This window comes from Mus pahari, chromosome 14 (genome assembly GCF_900095145.1).
Source record: "Mus pahari chromosome 14, PAHARI_EIJ_v1.1, whole genome shotgun sequence".
Classification (NCBI taxonomy): domain Eukaryota; kingdom Metazoa; phylum Chordata; class Mammalia; order Rodentia; family Muridae; genus Mus; species Mus pahari.
The window spans coordinates 65,628,010-65,646,962 of NC_034603.1; the positions used below are offsets into that span (position 1 = coordinate 65,628,010).

The following is an 18,953-nucleotide window of genomic DNA, read 5'->3' on the forward strand; positions in this document are numbered from 1 at the left end:
TTTTTAGAGTGGTTGTTCTGTCTTTTCTGAGACAAGGATTTACTATATAGCTCCAGGTGTCCTAGAACTCACTCTGTAGACTTGGCTGTCCTTGAGATCCATCTGCCTCTACCTCCCTAGGGCTGGTGTTAAAAGCCTGACTTTTTTTTTTTTTTTTTTTTTTAAAGATTTTATTATTTTATGTATATGATGAGTACACTGTAACTGTCTTCAGACACACCAGAAGAAGGCATTGGATCCCATTGCAGATGGTTGTGAGCCACCATGTGGTTGTTGGGAATTGAACTCAGGACCTCAGGAAGAGCAGTTAGTGTTCTTAATCTCTGAGCCATCTCTCCAGCCTGTTTTTTTGTTTTTAATTGCTGTTTATTCATTTTTATTTTGTGTGTATGGGTGGTTTGCCTGTATATCTATATACCTTGTTCTTGCAGTGCCTGGAGAGGCCTTCAGAGGGGGTTAGATATACCTGGAACTGGAGTAACAGTCATTTAGCCACCATGTGAGGTTTAGGTTTAGAACCTGAGTCCTCTGGAAAAGTAGCCACTGTTCTTAATCATTGAGCCAGCCCCTCCCCACCCCATTCCTTCCCCACTTTTTTGTTTTTTTAAAAGACAGTAGACCAAGTTGTCTTTGAACTTACAGATTCAAATACAGAAATCCGCCTGCCTCTGCCTCCCAAGTGCTAGGATTAAAAGCATGTACCACTACTGCCCAGCTGTGACCCTGCCTTTCAAGTTCTAGGATTAAAGGAGTGTGCCATCATGTTTCTCTTTAATCTACATTTAGAATTGATAGCTCAGGGGATTAAATTTATAGTTCTAGACCCTGTTTTGCTGGCCTGTAATCCTCTTTATAACACTATATATTGTGTATTTAAACTGCCTTTCTTCTTTTCCAGTAGGAAATCCATGAAGTCCAGAAGTAGAAGTCCTGCATATTCAAGACACTCATCTTCTCATAGCAAAAAGAAGCGATCCGGGTCACGCAGTCGTCATTCCAGTATCTCACCTGTCAGGCTTCCATTGAATTCCAGCTTGGGAGCTGAACTCAGTAGAAAAAAGAAGGAAAGAGCAGCAGCTGCAGCAGCAGCAAAAATGGATGGAAAAGAGTCCAAGAGTTCACCTATAATTTTGCCTAAAAAAGAGAAACTTGAGGTGAAGGAGTCAGGGTTAGAGTCTAAAAAGTTACCCAGAAGTATAAAATCAGAAAAATCTACCCCAGATACTGAACTGGTTAATGTAGCACATTCAAACACAGAGGTAAAAAATTGTTTAGATACAGGGAAAGTAAAGTTGGATGAGAACTTGCAGAAGCATCCTGTTAAGGATTTGAAAGCACAGGGAACAAAGGACGCTAAACCTGTAGCACTGAAAGAGGTGATTGTTACTTCAAAGGAGACAGAGACATCAGAAAAGGAGACCCTTCCACCTCTTCCCACAATTACTTCCCCACCCCCTTTACCATCTACTACCCCTCCACCTCAGACACCCCCTCTGCCACCTTTGCCTCCACTACCAGCTATTCCACTGCAGCCACCTCTGCCTCCTCCCCAACCACCATTTAGTCAAGTTCCTGTTTCAAGTACGTCAATTTTACCCTCTTCTCCCCACCCAAGGACATCTACTCTATCCTCTCAGACAAATTCTCAGCCCCCTGTACAGGTTTCTATGAAGACTCAAGTGTCTGTAACAGCTGCTATTCCACACCTGAAAACTTCAACATTGCCTCCTCTGCCCCTCCCTCCCCTATTACCTGGAGATGATGACATGGATAGGTAAGTTTCATAATAGGATGGAAGAAGTCAGTCTTATGATTTATAATATATTTTAAGTTTCTAAGCCTATTAGACTATCTTTAAATTATTCTTTTATAATTAGGAATTTTTGTTTTTTCGTGGAAAAGTTCATTCTTGCTTGAGAATAGAATATTAGAACTTTGTGGGGTATTCTCTTTCATTTTAAAAAAATTACGTTTCTTTATTTTTTAGTGTGTATACTGACTTAGTGCAAAGGCCAGAGGAGAATTTGGGGGGAATCAATTTTCTTCTGTCCTGTGGATCTTGGGTATCAGACATCAGGCTTGGTGGCAAGTACCTGCTGAATTATCTTGATGGCCACCTTTTGGGGTTAGGGGCAGGGATGGAGTCTTGTTAAACTCACTGTATAGTCTCAGGTAGCTAAACTGCCTCAGTAGCCTGAATGCTGGGATTATAGAAGTGAACCACCACGCCAGACAGGAATTAAAATTTAAAACCTGATAAATTCTTTTCATGTAAAGTGTTTTGGGGTCTTGTGTGTGTGTGTGGGGGGGGGTGCGGTATTTCTGAAAGAGGGCTTCATTGTGTAGCCCTAGCTATCCTGGAACTTACCCTGTAGACCAGACTGGCCTTGAACCCACACCTGCCTGTCTGTCCTGTGTGCTGGAATTAAGTGTAAGTGGATGTACCACCACTGCCCAACCTAGATTTATTTTGAGTGTGCGTGCATGTATGACTTTTTTTTTTTTTAAAGATTTATTTATTATGTGTAAGTACAGTACACTGTAGCTGTCTTCAGACACTCTAGAAGAGGGCGCCAGATCTTGTTAAGGATGGTTGTGAGCCACCATGTGGTTGCTGGGATTTGAACTCTGCACCTTTGGAAGAGCAGTCGGGTGCTTTTACCTGCTGAGCCATCTCACCACCCCAAGAAGTGTAGTCTGAACTGGTTTTTCTGTTGAGATTCTGTCCTTTTATTTTCTAGGGGATGAGTTGTATTTCCTGTCATAAACTTCATTGTAAATTAGAAAATAAGTTCTGCTTATCTTAAATTGAAAACCAATTTTCAAAGTTAGGATACATCAAATTTGAGTGATGATGATGGGTTGGATATGTGGGTGTGTGTGTGAATGTACGTGATCAACTGGAGGACTAAAGTCAACCTTAAGTGTTATTCAAAGGTCATCCATCTTGTTTTTGTTTTAATATTTTTGGTTTTTCAGGATAGGGTTTCTCTGTAAAGCCTTGGCTGTCCTAGAATTCACTCTGTAGACCAGACTGACCTCGAACTCAAATCTGCCTTCCTCTTGCTGGGGTTAAAGGCATGAGACACCACTGCCTGGCTTATCTAGCTGGGTGTAGTAGGCCTTTAATCCCAATACTTGGGAAGCAGAGACAGGTAGATCTGTTGTGCGCCACCACGCCCAGTTTGCCCATTTTTGAATATAGGTGTTATAGATCAAACTTAAGTCCTTGCTTGGGTAGCAAACATTACTGATTAAACTATTTCTCCAGTCCTGTTTATTCTTTTTAGTTCTTAAGATTTATATTCTTTTAGACTACCTTCAGTGCATCTTAAAAATGATCTAGTATAATAGTGGATAGTGGAAAGAGTAGGGAGTGGAGAGAGTGTTTTACTTTTGAGGTAAGGTATTACTTTATTATCTAGTCTGTGTGAACTCCTGGCCTTCAGACATCTTCCTTCTTGAGCTATCCATGCGCTAGGACTATAGTTACTCATCACCAAAGCTAGTTATTTTGTTTTTATTTAAGTATTTAAATATTTTGGGTTTTTTGGAGACAGTCTTATTATGTAGCCCTTGCTAGCCTGGAACTCATCAATCTGTCTGTCTCTACCTCCAGAGTTTTAGGATTAAAAGTAGGGCTACTGCTGGGCAGTGGTGGCGCACTCCTTTAATCCCAGCACATGGGAGGCAGAGGCAGGCAGATTTCTGAGTTCGAGGCCAGTCTGGTCTACAGAGTGAGTTCTACGATAGCCAGGGCTACACAGAGAAACCCTGCCTCAAAAAAAACCAAAAACCAAACCAAACCAAACCAAACAAAAATAAAATTAAAGTGGTGCCTCTATGCCCAACCCAATGTCATTATTGTATTTGATAACTGTTTTTTCCCCCCTTTGAGTAATTGTTTTGTTTTATTTATTTATTTATCTATTTATTATTCATAAATTATTAAAGGTAGGAAATGGAAATGAAGATTTTGTATTTTCTTGAGACTGAGGGAAGAAAGAGATCAGTCTCTGGCTTATTGGCCAGCTAGACTGGACAATTGAGATTCAATTCAGTGAGAGATAGTGTCTCAAAAAATAAAATTTGAGAGCACCTTTGATTGCCTCTGGCTTCCACACTTGCACATACAAACAACTTATGCACATGTCTAGAGTCCTACATTAGCAATTACAACACACATAGCAATATAAGAGACAGACAGACACACACACACACACACACTCTGACTGAGACCTTTAAACTAGGCTTTGTGGCCACTTGCCATGCTAGCCCTCAGGATGCTGATATAGAGGAACTGCTTAGTGTTGGAGGGGCTCCCATTGACTCCCAAATGCTGGGATTATATGCCCTTTCAATATTGGTTATTAGATTTAATGAATAATTAAAATTGCTCAAGGCATTAGGGTCAGGAGAGTTGAGAGGCTGGAGCAATGCCTTAATGATAAAGAGTACTGGCTGCTTTTTCCTAATGGTAAAGAGCACTGGTTGTTTTTTCCAAGGACCAGTGTTCAATCCCCAGTACTCATATAGTGGTTTGCAACTATCTGTCTCTCCAATGCCAGGGTATTTGCCCTCTGCAGTCACTAAATGCATGTGGTATACAGACAAAATAATAAAATAATCCAGATAATCAGAAGAAAAATAAAACAACATTCTGATAACATAAAGTTTATACTGGTGACAGAACAAGTGAATGAATTTGGTTAATGATAATTCAAAAAGTTTTTTTTTGTCTTGTTCATTTTTGTTTTTTGAGACTGTTTTTTGTCAGCCTTGGCTGTCCTGTAGCTTGTTCTGTAGACTAGGCTACCCTGGAACTAGCAGAGATCTGCCTTTCTTTGCTTCCTGTGTACTGGGATTAGAAGTGTTTTAAGAACATAGCTGGAACCAAAATACATTATTTCTTTTTTTTTTTTGGTTTTTCGAGACAGGGTTCCTCTGTGTAGTCCTGGCTGTCCTGGAACTCACTTTGTAGACCAGTCTGGCCTCGAACTCAGAAATCCACCTGCCTCTGCCTCCCAAGTGCTGGGATTAAAGGCGTGTGCCACCGCCTGGCTAAAATACATTATTTCTTAAAGATTTATTTTTATGTGTACATATGTGTCAAAGTATTACATACATGAGAGTAGGTGCTATAGGAGGCCATTGGTGTCAGATTTCTCTAAAGCTGGAGTTACAGGATGGTTGTGAGCCAATATGCAAGTGCCCAGTTCTCCATAAACTGCTAATCCATCTTTCCAGCCCTGTGTTTGTAATTTTTCCTCTTTGCTTGTTTGTCAAGACACTGTGGCTTTTGCTGTCCTCCAGTATGCTAGTAGACCAGGTTGTTCTGGAATTTAGTATGCAACCCCTTTGACGTTGAACTCTTGGATTCCTCTGGCTTCATAGCCTGAGCATTGAAATTTCCTTTTTCCCTCCAAGAGGCGGCACATGCCTCTAAATCCAGCACTCAGTAGGTTAAAATAGAAACATTACAGAAAGTGTACTGTCAGTCTGTTCTGCTTTAAAGCCTTTCAGGGGTACAGGATGAAACTTACCTTTAAACAAAACAAACAAAACATGCTGCCAGGAAAGTGGCACATTCCTTTAATCCCAGCACTTGTGAGGCAGAGGCAGAAAGATCTGTGTGAGTTCTTAGCCTAGAACCTGAGGGTATAGTTAATAGCTATATAGAGAGACCCTGTCTCAAAAACAGGTCTGATTGACCTGAATTTCAACTGTAGATCCATTTGCTTATGCCTCTTGTGTGCTTTGATTAACAAGTCAGGTGACAGATGGTTATATTTGTACCTACAGGTTAATTTAAATTTAATTAACAGAAATTTCAAAATTGTAAAATTGGGATAGGAGTCAACTGTTTCTTATACAGACTTAAAGCAACCTGGAAATCTAAAAAGTATGAATGAGAAACCAGGAAAACTAGATAAGGAGAAATTGTATATGTAGTCTATGTACATCAGTATTTCCTGGTAATTATTTTGGCATATAAATTTCTTTTTCATTATGTCAGGCTGTTTCCCTATCTGGCATATTTAGTGCCTTACAGTAAGAGCTATATTTGTTAAACATTGGATTTTTATAAGTCATCATATTTTTTAGTTTTTATTTTTTTAATTTTAATTTATCTATCTATCTACCTACCTATCATCTATCCATCTATCTATCCATCTATCTATCTAATGTATGTGAGTATGCCATCGCTGTCTTCAGATTCACCAGAAGAAGGCATCAGACCCTATTACATATGGTCGTGAGCCACCATGTGGTTGCTGGGAATTGAACTGAGGACCTCTGGAAGAGCAGTCAGTGCTTTAGAGCACTGAGCCATCTCCCAGGCCTCTATTCTTTTTCTTTCTTTCTCTTCTCGCCTACCTGCCTGTTTTTCTTTCCTTCTTTCCTTCTTTCTTTCCTTTCCATTCCATTCCATTCCATTCCATACTACTACAATTTGCTGGTTGTGTGAGTCCTATCAGAGCCTTAATTTTTTCTCTTTTTACCATTTTAGTTTGAGAGTTTTTATTTTGTGTGGTTATAGATCATTGTAGTCTGTTCCCCAAAAAACTAAAATACCTATTTTTTCCAGAGTTTTGTTTTCAAACTTAGCTGTAAAACACTTTGATCTAGTATTTCCTTTCCCTATGTTTTGTCTAAGTCTTTTAAGTAGTATTAGTTACCTCTTTCATTTAAATCTTTTATTACAAGTAAGTTTCATGAATTATAGAGCTTCAATCCAACTTCCTTTGTACATTTTATTTTATCAGAAATAGGAATATCAGGTGTTCCATTAGAGTTTTTGAATTGATTTGATTTTTGGATTTTTGAAACGGGATCACATATGGTTACTGGCCTTAAAACTTGCTGTATAGCTGTGGCCTCTTTTAATAAATTATTCTCTTGCCTATATACTTGGCCAAGTTTGGACCCTTCTTGCCTCTTCTTCATCAGGTGTTGGGCATTTAACCCAGAATCTAGGACCTGCTAGGCAAGAACTTTACCACAATGGGCTGGGGACATGGCTCAGTGATTTAGAGCATTGGCTGCTCGTCTATAGGACCTCATTCTATCCTTAGCACCCACATAGCAATTTACACCCATCTATAACAATAGTTCCACAGTATCTGATGCTCTCTTCTGGCCTTGACAGTTGTCATAGCATGCATATAGTGCACAGATCCAAATTTTAAAAAAAAATTAAGTTTAAATTAAAACATTATTAATAATAATTAAAATAAAACAATAATAAAATAATTAAAATAACACAATATTAATATTAAATATTAAGTACATTCAAGTACTAATTTCTTGTAGAATTTTAAAAAAAGATTTACTTATTTATATGAATGCTTAGCCTTGAATGTACACCTGAAAAGAAAGGGCATGAAGATCACATTATAGATGGTTTTGAGCCATTATGTAGTTGCTGTGCATTAAACTGGAAGAGCAGCTAGTGTCTTAACCACTGAGTCATGTCTCCAGCTCCCAAGTTTTATCTGTTTAGTTTTTTTTTTTTTTTTTTTTAAGATTTATTGTTATTTTATGGATATTAGTGTTTTGCCTCATTTGTGTCTGTGTACCAGGTATATACACTTGGTGCACAAAAAGGTCAAAAGAGGGCAATGAGATTCCTTTGGACTGGAGTTACACACAGTTGTGAACAGTCATGTGGGTGATGGGAATTGAACCCGAAGTCTTCTGAAAGAACCACCTCTGCTCTTAACCACTGAAACATCTCTCTAACTCCCAAAAGAAAAATTTTAGTAATATTTAAATAGCTAGGCATTATAATATTCTTTGAAAACTTTGTTTGCCTAGTCTCTGAATATTTTTTTTAATTTTCTCATCTCTATTTAGTCCAAAAGAAATGCTTCCTTCAAAGCCTGCAAAGAAAGAGAAGGAACAGAGGACTCGCCACTTACTCACAGACTTGCCTCTTCCTCCTGAGCTACCAGGAGGAGATCCATCTCCTCCAGACTCTCCAGAGCCAAAGGCAATTACACCACCTCAACAACCATATAAAAAGAGACCAAAGTAAGTTTTACAGGATGTTTAATTTTTATATTTTATGAACATAGGTGTCTTCATGAATGATTGTGCTTTACATGCATGTCCCAGGAGACCAAAAGAGGGTGCTGGATACCCTGGGATTGCAGTTAAAGTCATTTGAAAGCCACCATATAGAAGCTTGAAATTGATTGCTGGTTCATGACTCTTACCTGCTGAGTCATCTTACCATCACCTTAGGGACCCCCCCTCTCAATTTTTTTAAAGATTTGTGTATTTATTTTATGTATACACGTGGTCTATCTGCATGTACACCAGCGTGTCAAAAGAGGGCATCAGAATTCATTCCTGGTTGTGAGCCACCATGTGGTTGCTGAGAATTGAAACCAGGACCTCTGGAAGAGAAGCTGGTGCTCTTTTTTTTTGTTTGTTTTTTGGTTTTTTGGTTTTTTGGTTTTTTTTTTTTTTTTGGTTTTTCGAAACAGGGTTTCTCTGTATAACTCTGGCTGTCCTGAAACTCACTTGGTAGACCAGGCTGGCCTCGAACTCAGAAATCCGCCTGCCNACTCACTTGGTAGACCAGGCTGGCCTCGAACTCAGAAATCCGCCTGCCTCTGCCTCCCGAGTGCTGGGATTAAAGGCCTGCGCCACCAGGCCCGGCTTGTTTTTTGTTTTTTTTTTGTTTGTTTGTTTGTTTTTGTTTTTTTTTTTCGAGACAGGGTTTCTCTATATAGCCCTGGCTATCCTGGAACTCACTTCATAGACCAGGCTGGCCTCGAACTCAGAAATCCTCCTGCCTCTGCCTCCCGAGTGCTGGGATTAAAGGCGTGCGCCACCACGCCCAGTGTTGTTGCTCTTTAATTTAAGAATATTCTCTTTTGGTTCATATCTAAAATTTATATATCATCCATAACTCATAGAAGTGAGAGCCAATCAATACATATTTTATTTCAATTTTATGGGAATATTATCTTCTTTGGAAGGATCCCTGTCTTATTTAGTTTTGTTACTGTGAAGACATAACATGGCCAAGGTAGCTCTTATGAGAGAAACCATTTAATTCTCCAATTAAATGGGAGATTGCTTACAGTTTCAGAGAGTCAGTTCATATTTGCAGGAAATATGCAAACAGACACTGGAGCAATAGCTACAGTCTGATTTATAGATAATAGAAGCAACACTGGCCCTGGCTTGGGTCTCCCTACCCTTCTCCTCCCCTCCCCTCCCCTCTTCTCTTTCAAGATTTATTTATTATATGTAAGTATACTGTAGCTGTCTTCAGACACTCCAGAAAAGGGCGTCAGATCTCATTACAGATGGTTGTGAGCCACCATATGCTTGCTAGGATTTGAACTCATGACCTTCGGAAGAGCAGTCAGTGCTCTTACCTGCTGAGCCATCTCACCAGACCTCTTATTTAAATATTTTAATAAAGATTTATTTTATTTATATGAGTATACAGACACACCAGAAGAGCGCATCAGATCCATTACAGATGATTGTGAGCCACCATATGGTTGCTGGGAATTATCTGTGGAAGGGCAATCAGTTCTCTTAACCACTGAGCCATCTCTCCAGCCCCTGACTTCGGCTTTTGAAACCTCAAAACCTACCTCCAGTGACATAATTCTCTCAACAAGGCTATACCTCCGAATCCTATCAAAGACTCCTACTCCTGAAGACAAGCACTCAAGTGTATGATTCTACGGGAGCCGTTCTCCTTCACCAATATACCAATATAGACGACATTTTTTTCTTGTTGAGAAAGGGTCTCAGCTCTGTATCCCTGGCTGGCCTAGTACTCACTAGAGATTGCAGTGTCTTTAATTACAGCATTTGGGAGACAGAAGCACGTTAATCTCTTGAGTAAAGGCCAGCCTGGTCTATTGTGTTCCAGAGCAGGCAGAGAGCTAGCTACACAGTGAGACCCTGTCTCAAAACAAACAAAAATAAGGGAGACACCACCCTGGCCAGCTTTAGCCACTACCTTGTACCTTTTGAAGCCAGAATTCTATGATAACTATTGATAGATACTATTTCATTCTTCCATTTCTGCAATTTCAGTAATAATTTTGCAAGAAGCCAGTTATGTAATGGCAAAAGATAACAGTTTTACTGATTTTTCCTTTTAGAATTTGTTGTCCTCGTTATGGAGAAAGAAGACAAACAGAAAGTGATTGGGGGAAGCGCTGTGTGGACAAGTTTGACATTATTGGGATTATTGGAGAGGGGACCTATGGCCAAGTATATAAAGCCAAGGACAAAGACACAGGTATTTCCCTAAAATTCTTGATGCCAGAAGTGTAATAATTTAACAATTACTAATATTTTAATGTTTTAAAATAAATTTTATGCTCTAATTTGTTCTTTTACTATTACTAAGTAGATTAAAATGTTCCAAAAGAATAAATTGGCCATCTCTTAGTGTGTTTGCTCCAGGACCCCCCTGAACCTACTCTCTTACATAAAATAGGGCAATATTTGGATGTAACACCTATGCCCATCCTCTGTGTCATTTATATCATCTCTAGAATATTTGTAGCACCAAACCCAGCGAATGATGAGTAAGCATTGTCTTGTCAGTGACCCTTGAATAATGACAATGTGTGAATAGTTCAGACAGTGTCTCCAACCACCTGGAGCTTTCAGTCTACAGTTGTGTGATTCCATGAATGACCAGAGAGCTCTTTTCGGACAAGGGATATAGTTCAGAGGTAGACAGGTTGCCTTACATTTGTGAGGTCCTGGGTTTGGTGTGTGTGTGTGTTTTCTTGTTTTCTTTTTTCTTGATTTTTTTCTTTTGTTTTCTTTTTCTTCTTTCTTTTGTTGTGGGGTCCTGGGTTTGATTTTCAGCAATATAAGCTGCCCAAAACTAAATTCTCTACATTTGTTGACTATTTTGAATATTTATTGTTTTGACTTGGTGGTGGTTTTTGTTTTTTGTTTTGTATTGTGTTTTGGTGGTGGGATTTGAACCTACAGCTTGCACTACACTGTATCAAAAAGGCTATAGTTATAATCCCAGCCTTTGTAGTTTATTTGAGCTATTTTTTACTTGCCAAAATTTTTGTGTGTGGTTTTTTTTGGGGGGGTATTGTATTTTATTTATTTAGTGAGTACAAATGAATGTCTGTTTTGTCTTTGGGCATATTTGTGTCATGCACATGTTGGGAGGTCAGAGGACAACTGGCAGGGAGTCTGTTCTCTTGTTCTACCATGTGCGAAGCAGAGCACTTGAAGATGTCTTTTTTTTTTTTTTTTTTTTAAGATTTATTTATTTATTATATGTAAGTACACTGTAGCTGTCTTCAGACACTTCAGAAGAGGGAGTCAGATCTCGTTACGGATGGTTGTGAGCCACCATGTGGTTGCTGGGATTTGAACTCAGGACCGTCAGAAGAGCAATTGGGTGCTCTTACCCGCTGAGCCATTTCACCAGCCCTTGAAGATGTCTTAATCTGCTTATCAAGACCCTGTCCTAGAAATGAGAAATCTGGGGAGGAAAAGAATGATATTGTTTATATATTTATTCACTTATTTATTATTGTATTTTTTCTTTGGTTTGGTTTTCAAGTCAGGATTTATTTGTCTAACAATTCTGGTTACCCTGAACTTGACTTTTTAGATCAGGCTGGCCTCAAAGTCAGAGATCCATCTGTCTCTACCTCCCCAGTTCAGGGATTAAAGGTATGCAACCTCATACTGACTCAAGAAGAGATTCTATATCAGCATGAATCTATATGAAAAATTGAGAACATTAAAAATAAGACTGGTTGGGTAGCCCTATAGTAGAAGCCATGCTTAGTAGGTTCTCAATTCAATCTCAGCCCCTTAAAAACCAGAAGGAAATCAGAGGTTTTATGTGAAAAGTCTGTGCAGGTGAGGACATGTGATGCTGGTTCATAACCAGGACTAAGAATGTAAGTTGGTTACAGTGTCAGTTTGCATCTATTTCTTGCAGGAGAACTAGTAGCCCTGAAGAAGGTTCGGCTAGACAATGAGAAGGAGGGCTTCCCAATCACGGCCATCCGGGAGATCAAGATTCTTCGTCAGTTAGTTCATCAGAGTGTTGTAAACATGAAGGAAATTGTCACAGACAAACAAGATGCACTGGATTTCAAGAAGGACAAAGGTAATAGAAGAGATTTCCGTTACTTTAGTTTCATTTGTATGAGGTTTTACCTGAATGTGCCTTGAAAAGCAGTAAGTTCTCTTAACCATAGAACCATTCCTCCATCTCTCTTTTTTCTGTTTTGCAGTGGTGGAGGTGGGCCCAGTTTCTTTATAATACTGACTGTTCTGTAACTCATTCTGTAAACCAGGTTGGCCTCAAACTCAGAGATCTACTTTCTTCTCCCTCCTAAATGCTGGGATTAAATGTATGCGCCATTGCACCCAACATGTATTTATCCCTGGAATTCTCTATGTAGACCCAGTTAGCCTCAAACTTGAACTCAGACTCCAGAGTGCAGTAATTAAAAGCCTGTGGCACCACTTAAGCCTATTAAAAAAAAAAAAAGATCTATTTGTTTTTATGTGTATGAATGGTCACTAGATGCTCAGGAACTTGTTTTAACAAGTGATTGTAAGTGGCCATGTGAGTTCTGGGAATTGAACAAAGATCTGTTCCAAGAGCTACAAGCGCTCTTATTTATTCATTTAAATAGACCAGGTCTCTCTAGTCCTTCCTGTTGTGGAACTTGTTATGTAGACAAGGCTGGATCTCCTGGAGCCTGAGGTGCAGGTGGGTGTTAGCCACGCTTTGTGGTTGCTGGGAACCCAACTTCCATCCTCTGCAAGAGCAAGGGTTTTTCTTAACTTAGTAGGTCTTAGCTTAGTTCCATCTATTCCAACGTACTCCTTTACTTTAATGCAGTCTTTCTTTGATGGAACTGTGGACTATTTTTAAAATTTTAGGGAAGCTGTGACAATGCTTGTGTCCCCATCCTGCCCCTCATCATTTCTCTTCCCTCAAAATGAAGAAGAAAGGAAAAAAGAAGTGTAATGGGGTTGAGGAGATTTCTCAGTGGGTAAAGTGCTTACCATGCAATCATGAGGACCCAAGTACCAAGGAAAAGCTGAGCATATCAGTGCATGCCTCTGACCCTGCACTTTGTAAGGTAGAAAAAGGTGAATGTCTGTGATTCACTGGCCAGCCAAAATAGTAAGCTCTGAGTTTAGCAAGACTTTCTCAGAAAATAAGGTAGAGAATGATAGAAGAGGACTGTAAGCTGGAGTAGGTCTTTAACTCTCACACCATGTATACCTCTGAGCCAGAGTATCTTCATGCACGTATGTTTGCATGCATGTGTGCATGTACTCCCTCATTCTCTGTGTCTGCTTCTCTATCTCTTCCTTTTCTCTCTCTCTCTCCTCCTCTTTCTCTCTGGTCTCTAAAAAAAAAATGCATACCATTTGGGAAATATGAAAAAGTTCTTGAAGCCTACTCTCTATTAAGAGTCCCTGCCGCCAAGCGTGGTGCGCTACGCCTTTAAACCCAGCACTTGGCAAGCAGAGGCAGGCGGGTTTCTGAGTTCGAGGCCAGCCTGGTCTACAAAGTGAGTTCCCAGACAGCCGGGGCTATACAGAGAAACACTGTCTTGAAAAACCAAAAACAACAACAACAAAAAAGAATCCCTGCCTTGTATTGGGAATGTAGCTAAGTTAAAGATTACTTTCCTAGTACACTTGAGATCCTGGGTTCAATTTTTTTGTTTTTATGCTCCTAGTGAACAGAATTATAAACCTGGAGGGTTTTGTTTTGAGAACAGGGTTTCATATAGCTGTTCATATACTCTGTGTAGGATGTCCTTTAATTTCTCTACCACATTTGTTTATGTGGTGCTAGGGATTAGGCTCAAACCCCTGGTTTTGCTAGGCATGGTGCTGAGTGCCTTTAATCTTATCGCTTGTGAGACATGCAGTTTCAGTGCTGGCCTGCTCTACATACTAGGTTATAGGCTAGTCAGGGCTACAGTGTGAGACCCTGTTTTAAAACAAAAACATACAAACCCAATGTCTTATGCGTGCTGGGCAAGCATACTTCCAAGTGAGCTATATCCTCAGCTTATAAGTTTAGTATTTCATGTTATGATTTCAGTATGATAAATTGCAAATTGCTTTTACAAGTGCTTCTTTCATCTGTATTTATGTATTTAGAAGCTATGATTAAATGACTTGTAATTCTGAATTATTTTTTGTAAATTATCAGCAACAGCATCATATGCTTACATAAGCAGTGTGTGCATTGCTTACATGTAGAGTTCAGAGGACAGTGTTCAGGAGTTGCTTCTCTTCTTTGATAATGGGCTCTGGGGATGAAACTCAAATTGTGAGGCTTTCAAGCCAAGTTCTTTGATAAAACGCTGAGCAATCCTGACAACATCTTTCAATTATTTTTACTTAAAATGTTTTCCATTTTATTTTTGTTTATGTGTGAATCTGAGTTTATGCCTCATGTATGTGGGTGCCCATTGTGACCAGAAGGAGCCAGATCTTCAGGAGCTATGATTATAGGTACTTGTGAGTTGTGCTCAGGAGTCAGTGGCAGCCCATGCCTGTGAAGCCAACCTAGTCTGCATAGTCAGTCTTGGACCTGTCTCAAAAAAGGGAGTATGGAAGGTAGAGATGGCTCAAGGGGCCTTCATTTGCTTCCCAGAACTCAGGTCATTTTAGAACCATCTGTACCATCTGTAACTCCAGTTCCAGTGGATTCAGTACCATCTTTTGGCCAGGCACCAGGCAAGGATATTGTGCACAGATAATAAATGCAGGCAAGACTCTTAAATAATAAGATTTAAAAAAAAAAAAGGGGGGGGGGACTCATAATTTATAATAAAAGGGCATGGTTATCTTATACAAGATAAAACTAGAGTAAGTAGCTGATTTCATTTGGATTTGGCCTAGGGTCTGTAATTGTTAACAGACTTTAATCATGACGTATATAAATTAATGGTAGCAGTTTTTTCAGAATGTAAATTGTTAGCAGTAGTATAGGAATCTAGATTTATTTCCAGTGGTATTGTGTATCATTAGAAAGGGAAATTATTTTTATTAATCTAATTTAGGTCCTTTTTCTATAAAATTAAGGGGTTGTTCCAGAGGGACTGTGGTTAACTTCAAATTATATTCAAATTTGAGGATTGTTATGTCAACATTTAAACATTTCTTTTTCATGTTATATAGGTGCCTTTTACCTTGTATTTGAATATATGGACCATGACTTAATGGGACTGCTTGAATCAGGTTTGGTGCACTTTTCTGAGGACCATATCAAGTCATTCATGAAACAGCTAATGGAAGGACTGGATTACTGTCACAAAAAGAATTTCCTCCATCGGGATATTAAATGTTCTAACATTTTGCTGAATAACAGGTAACATAGTAACCAAGTAAGGCTAATCACTTTTTCCCTTTCTTTTTGACTTACCTAGATAATTAAGATTATAAGCAGTACAACTTTTTTCTCTTTGCATGGATGTTCAATGTTTTCTCTTTTTTTGGTTTTTTGAGACAGGGTTTCTCTGTTTAGCCCTGGCTGTCCTGGAACTCACTTTGTAGACCAGGCTGGCCTTGAACTCAGAAATTTGCCTGCCTCTGCCTCCCAAGTGCTGGGGTTAAAGGCATGTGCCACCATTGCCTGGTTACAAATATTTTTTAATTACTAAAATTCTAGGGGATTGATCTACTAGAGAATATACCATATGGTCAATAAATAGTATTATTACCAGAGCTAACTTAAATATACATTGGGTTCTTAATATTCTTTAGTAGGAAGGAACAGGCCTGCCTCTTTATCTGTGCTTGTTTTCTCTCTCTCTCTCTCTCTCTCTCTCTCTCTCTCTCTCTCTCTCGCTTACTCTCACAGGCACAAACTTGCATGGTGGTTGTGTTAGGAGGTAGAATAAACAGCCAGGTGTGATTACCTGAAATTGTCTAAAAAAAAAAAAAACAGTCTTTAGACCCATGAGAACAGTGCTTAAAATCTGATTACAGATGGTTGTGAACCACCATGAGGTTGCTGGGAATTGAACTCAGGACTTCTTGGAGTCAGTGCTCTTAGCTGCGCCATCTCTCCAGCCTCTAAATCTTAACACAGAAAGTTTGGTAGTATACACTGTGGAGCTGAGTTTAGTAGTAGAGCTAACCCATTTATTAATGTTCAATTCAGTAAGTATGTTTCATTGTTACTTGATTTAGACAAGGTTTCAGTCTAGCTCAGGTGCTGGGATTAAAGGCATATACCACCACACATTAGTTCCATGTTTCCTTAATTTAGAATTACCTAGAACATTCAGTTTTGAAGAATAAATAGAAATTTATCAGAAAGACTATCAATGAAGAAGCAAAATCTCTGCAGAAAGTATTGCTTATACAAAAGCATTTACACAGGAAAGAGAACATGCCCATAGTCTCATGACTTAAGAAACTAAGGGAGGAGGATCATTCAGGGTTTGAAAGTAGGGCTAGAATGTATGTATCTCAATTAGTAGACTGTTCTTGCCAGTGTGCCTCATGACCTGGATTTGATTCCTAGCACTGTATACCAGTTACGTGGCCAGCTTGAAACTTCAAGACTCTTATCTCAAAAAGAAAAAACAAAACAAAACAGTGTTTAGAAAACTATAAATATAGCATTATTGCTAAAGCAAAAAGTACAGCACATTAAAGTGAAGCTGAGTTGTTCTTATATATCTTACTATGGAGCTTACTTTTATCTCTAGTTCAATTGGTATGGCATTAAAGGTGTCTAAGTAAAGTAAATTATGTGGCTTTATTGTGAGGCAAACATGATGTAAAGATACTAAATCTTAACTGGAACTGTGGGCACATTCTTAACCATCACAGTTTCTAGGAAAGTTAAAGTGGGGGTGTCAGGAGTTTGGCATCTTGGGCAGTTTAGTAAGGCCTACTATGAAGAAAGTTGGGTTTGGTTTGAGGGAAGAGGTCTTTTGTTGTTTCAGTTTTTGTTTCGGTTTTTGTTTCGTTTTTGTTTTTAAATCACTCTACAACTCAAAAATCTCTTATTAAAGGTGAAAACCCATTACTCTTGTTTTTTAAAGATTTATTTATTATATGTAAGTACACTGTACCTGTCTTCAGACACTCCAGAAGAGGGCGTCAGATCTTGTTACAGATGGTTATGAACTACCATGTGGTTGCTGGGATTTGAACTCCGGACCTCCGGAAGAGAAAGTCCATTACTCTTAAGTCTAGATCTTTAATAGCTAGTTCATCTGTAGTCTTAGCTACTTGGAAGGTTGGGGCAGGAGAAACATGCATTAAGTTTGTCCAGTAACTATGAAGACTATCTTCCTGGAATAGTGGTGCATTCCTTTGATCCCTGCCCTTAGAAGGCAGGGGCAGGTGGATCTCTCAAGTAAAGACCAGGAATACATAGCAAGACCTTGTTTCAAAAACAACAACAAAAAAAAAAAACCTTTTTTTTTTTGTTCTGGGACTCGCTGTTTAGACTAGGCTGGCCTTGAACTATCGGAGATCCATCTTCCTCTGCCTCTAAAAGGACTGGGATTAGAGGCGGGTTCCACTGTATTTGGCTCAGTTTTTACATTTTATTAAGTGCCACAGGAGAAACGTGTTCTTCCATCAGTACAAGTATTCACCAGTTCTTTCATGGTTTGCCCTGAGGATTTTGTGAGTAGCTGTACAAATGAATACATTCCCATTTCTAACATATTCACTAGGTGGTTATAGCATATGGCCTAGTTTATCATGGCAGCATACTTGGTATAGGAGCTGAATGTGGACATAGGAGAGAAGAGCTAGCTTGGTTTCTATGATAATTCATTATATAAGTAAAAGGAAAAAAAAAAGACCAAAATGTTCATCTTTTGGTTTAATGTTTTTTGTTTGTTTGTTTTTATTTATGAACAAAGGTCTTTGTTCCATAGCGTGTTCTCTATCACAGAGTAATCCTGCTTCAGTCCCCAAGTTCTGAGATGTAAATTGTATATCCAACTTGAGCCTGTATTGACCTGGCTTTCTGTTTTAGAAGGGCACTCACTATATGGTGCAAGACTGAAGGCAGTGAAACCTGCTAAAAGTATCAAAGTGGTTAGGTTGATGCGGCAGTAGTTAAGATCATGCAGATGGCCAGGGTTTGGTTCTTAGTGTGCACAAAAGAATTAACAATAAGCTATAATTCCTGTTCTAAACAATTCAGTATCCTTTTCTGGTCTCTTGCATATATGTGGTATGTGTAAAATCATATGCACATACACATATTCGTATAAATATACTGTATATACTTACAATAAGATGGCCTCTGGGCTGGAGAGATGGCTCAGTGCTTAAGAGAACTGCCTGCTCTTCTAGAGGTCCTTAGTTCAATTCCCAGCAACCACATGGTGGCTCACAACCATCTGTAATGGGATTCGATGCCCTCTTCTTCTGTGTTTTTGTTTGTTTGTTTTGTTTTGTTTTTTTTCGAGACAGGGTTTCTCTGTGTTGTCCTGGCTGTCCTGGAACTCACTCTGTAGACCACCAGGCTGGCCTCGAACTCAGAAATCCGCCTGTCTCTGCCTCCCAAGTGCTAGGATTAAATTGTGTGCCACCACCCCGCTCTGGTGTGTTTGAGACAGTGTACTCACATACATTTTTTTAAAAAAATCTTTTAAAAAAACAAATCCAAAAAACTGTGTGTACCATATGTGGCACTGAGTGGGAAAACATCTTATCTTTAAGTCAGGCATGTTGGTAGAAGCCAGTGGTTCTCTTGAGTTTGAGGCAAATCCAATCTACATGAGACCCTGTCTAAACATTAAAATGGGTAGAATCCAAGAGAAATGGCTAAAGAGATAGGAATAAAAGTAAAATGTTAACTACAATATAGTCATACTTACAAAGGTAGTAGTCATAGATGTCAGATTACAGATTATAACACTCAAGCAAAAAGTCTGCCACATAAGGATCAAAGGCGACATCAG

At 39.0% G+C, this 18,953-nt stretch overlaps 1 protein-coding gene across 6 annotated transcripts in view; it reads left to right on the forward strand.

Annotated features, from left to right (window-relative positions):
• Positions 1 to 18,953, forward strand: part of Cdk12 (cyclin dependent kinase 12) — a 75,745-nt gene that overhangs the window by 6,885 nt on the left and 49,907 nt on the right. For 5 of the 6 annotated variants that reach the window (XM_029545690.1, XM_029545691.1, XM_021212124.2 and 2 more), the window contains exons 2-6: positions 899 to 1,774; positions 7,858 to 8,034; positions 10,140 to 10,279; positions 11,969 to 12,139; positions 15,193 to 15,382. In XM_029545690.1, coding sequence (XP_029401550.1) covers positions 899 to 1,774; positions 7,858 to 8,034; positions 10,140 to 10,279; positions 11,969 to 12,139; positions 15,193 to 15,382 — 1,554 coding nt within the window. The remainder of the gene's footprint in view (positions 1 to 898; positions 1,775 to 7,857; positions 8,035 to 10,139; positions 10,280 to 11,968; positions 12,140 to 15,192; positions 15,383 to 18,953) is intronic. The other variant, XM_029545689.1, reaches the window with a different exon arrangement.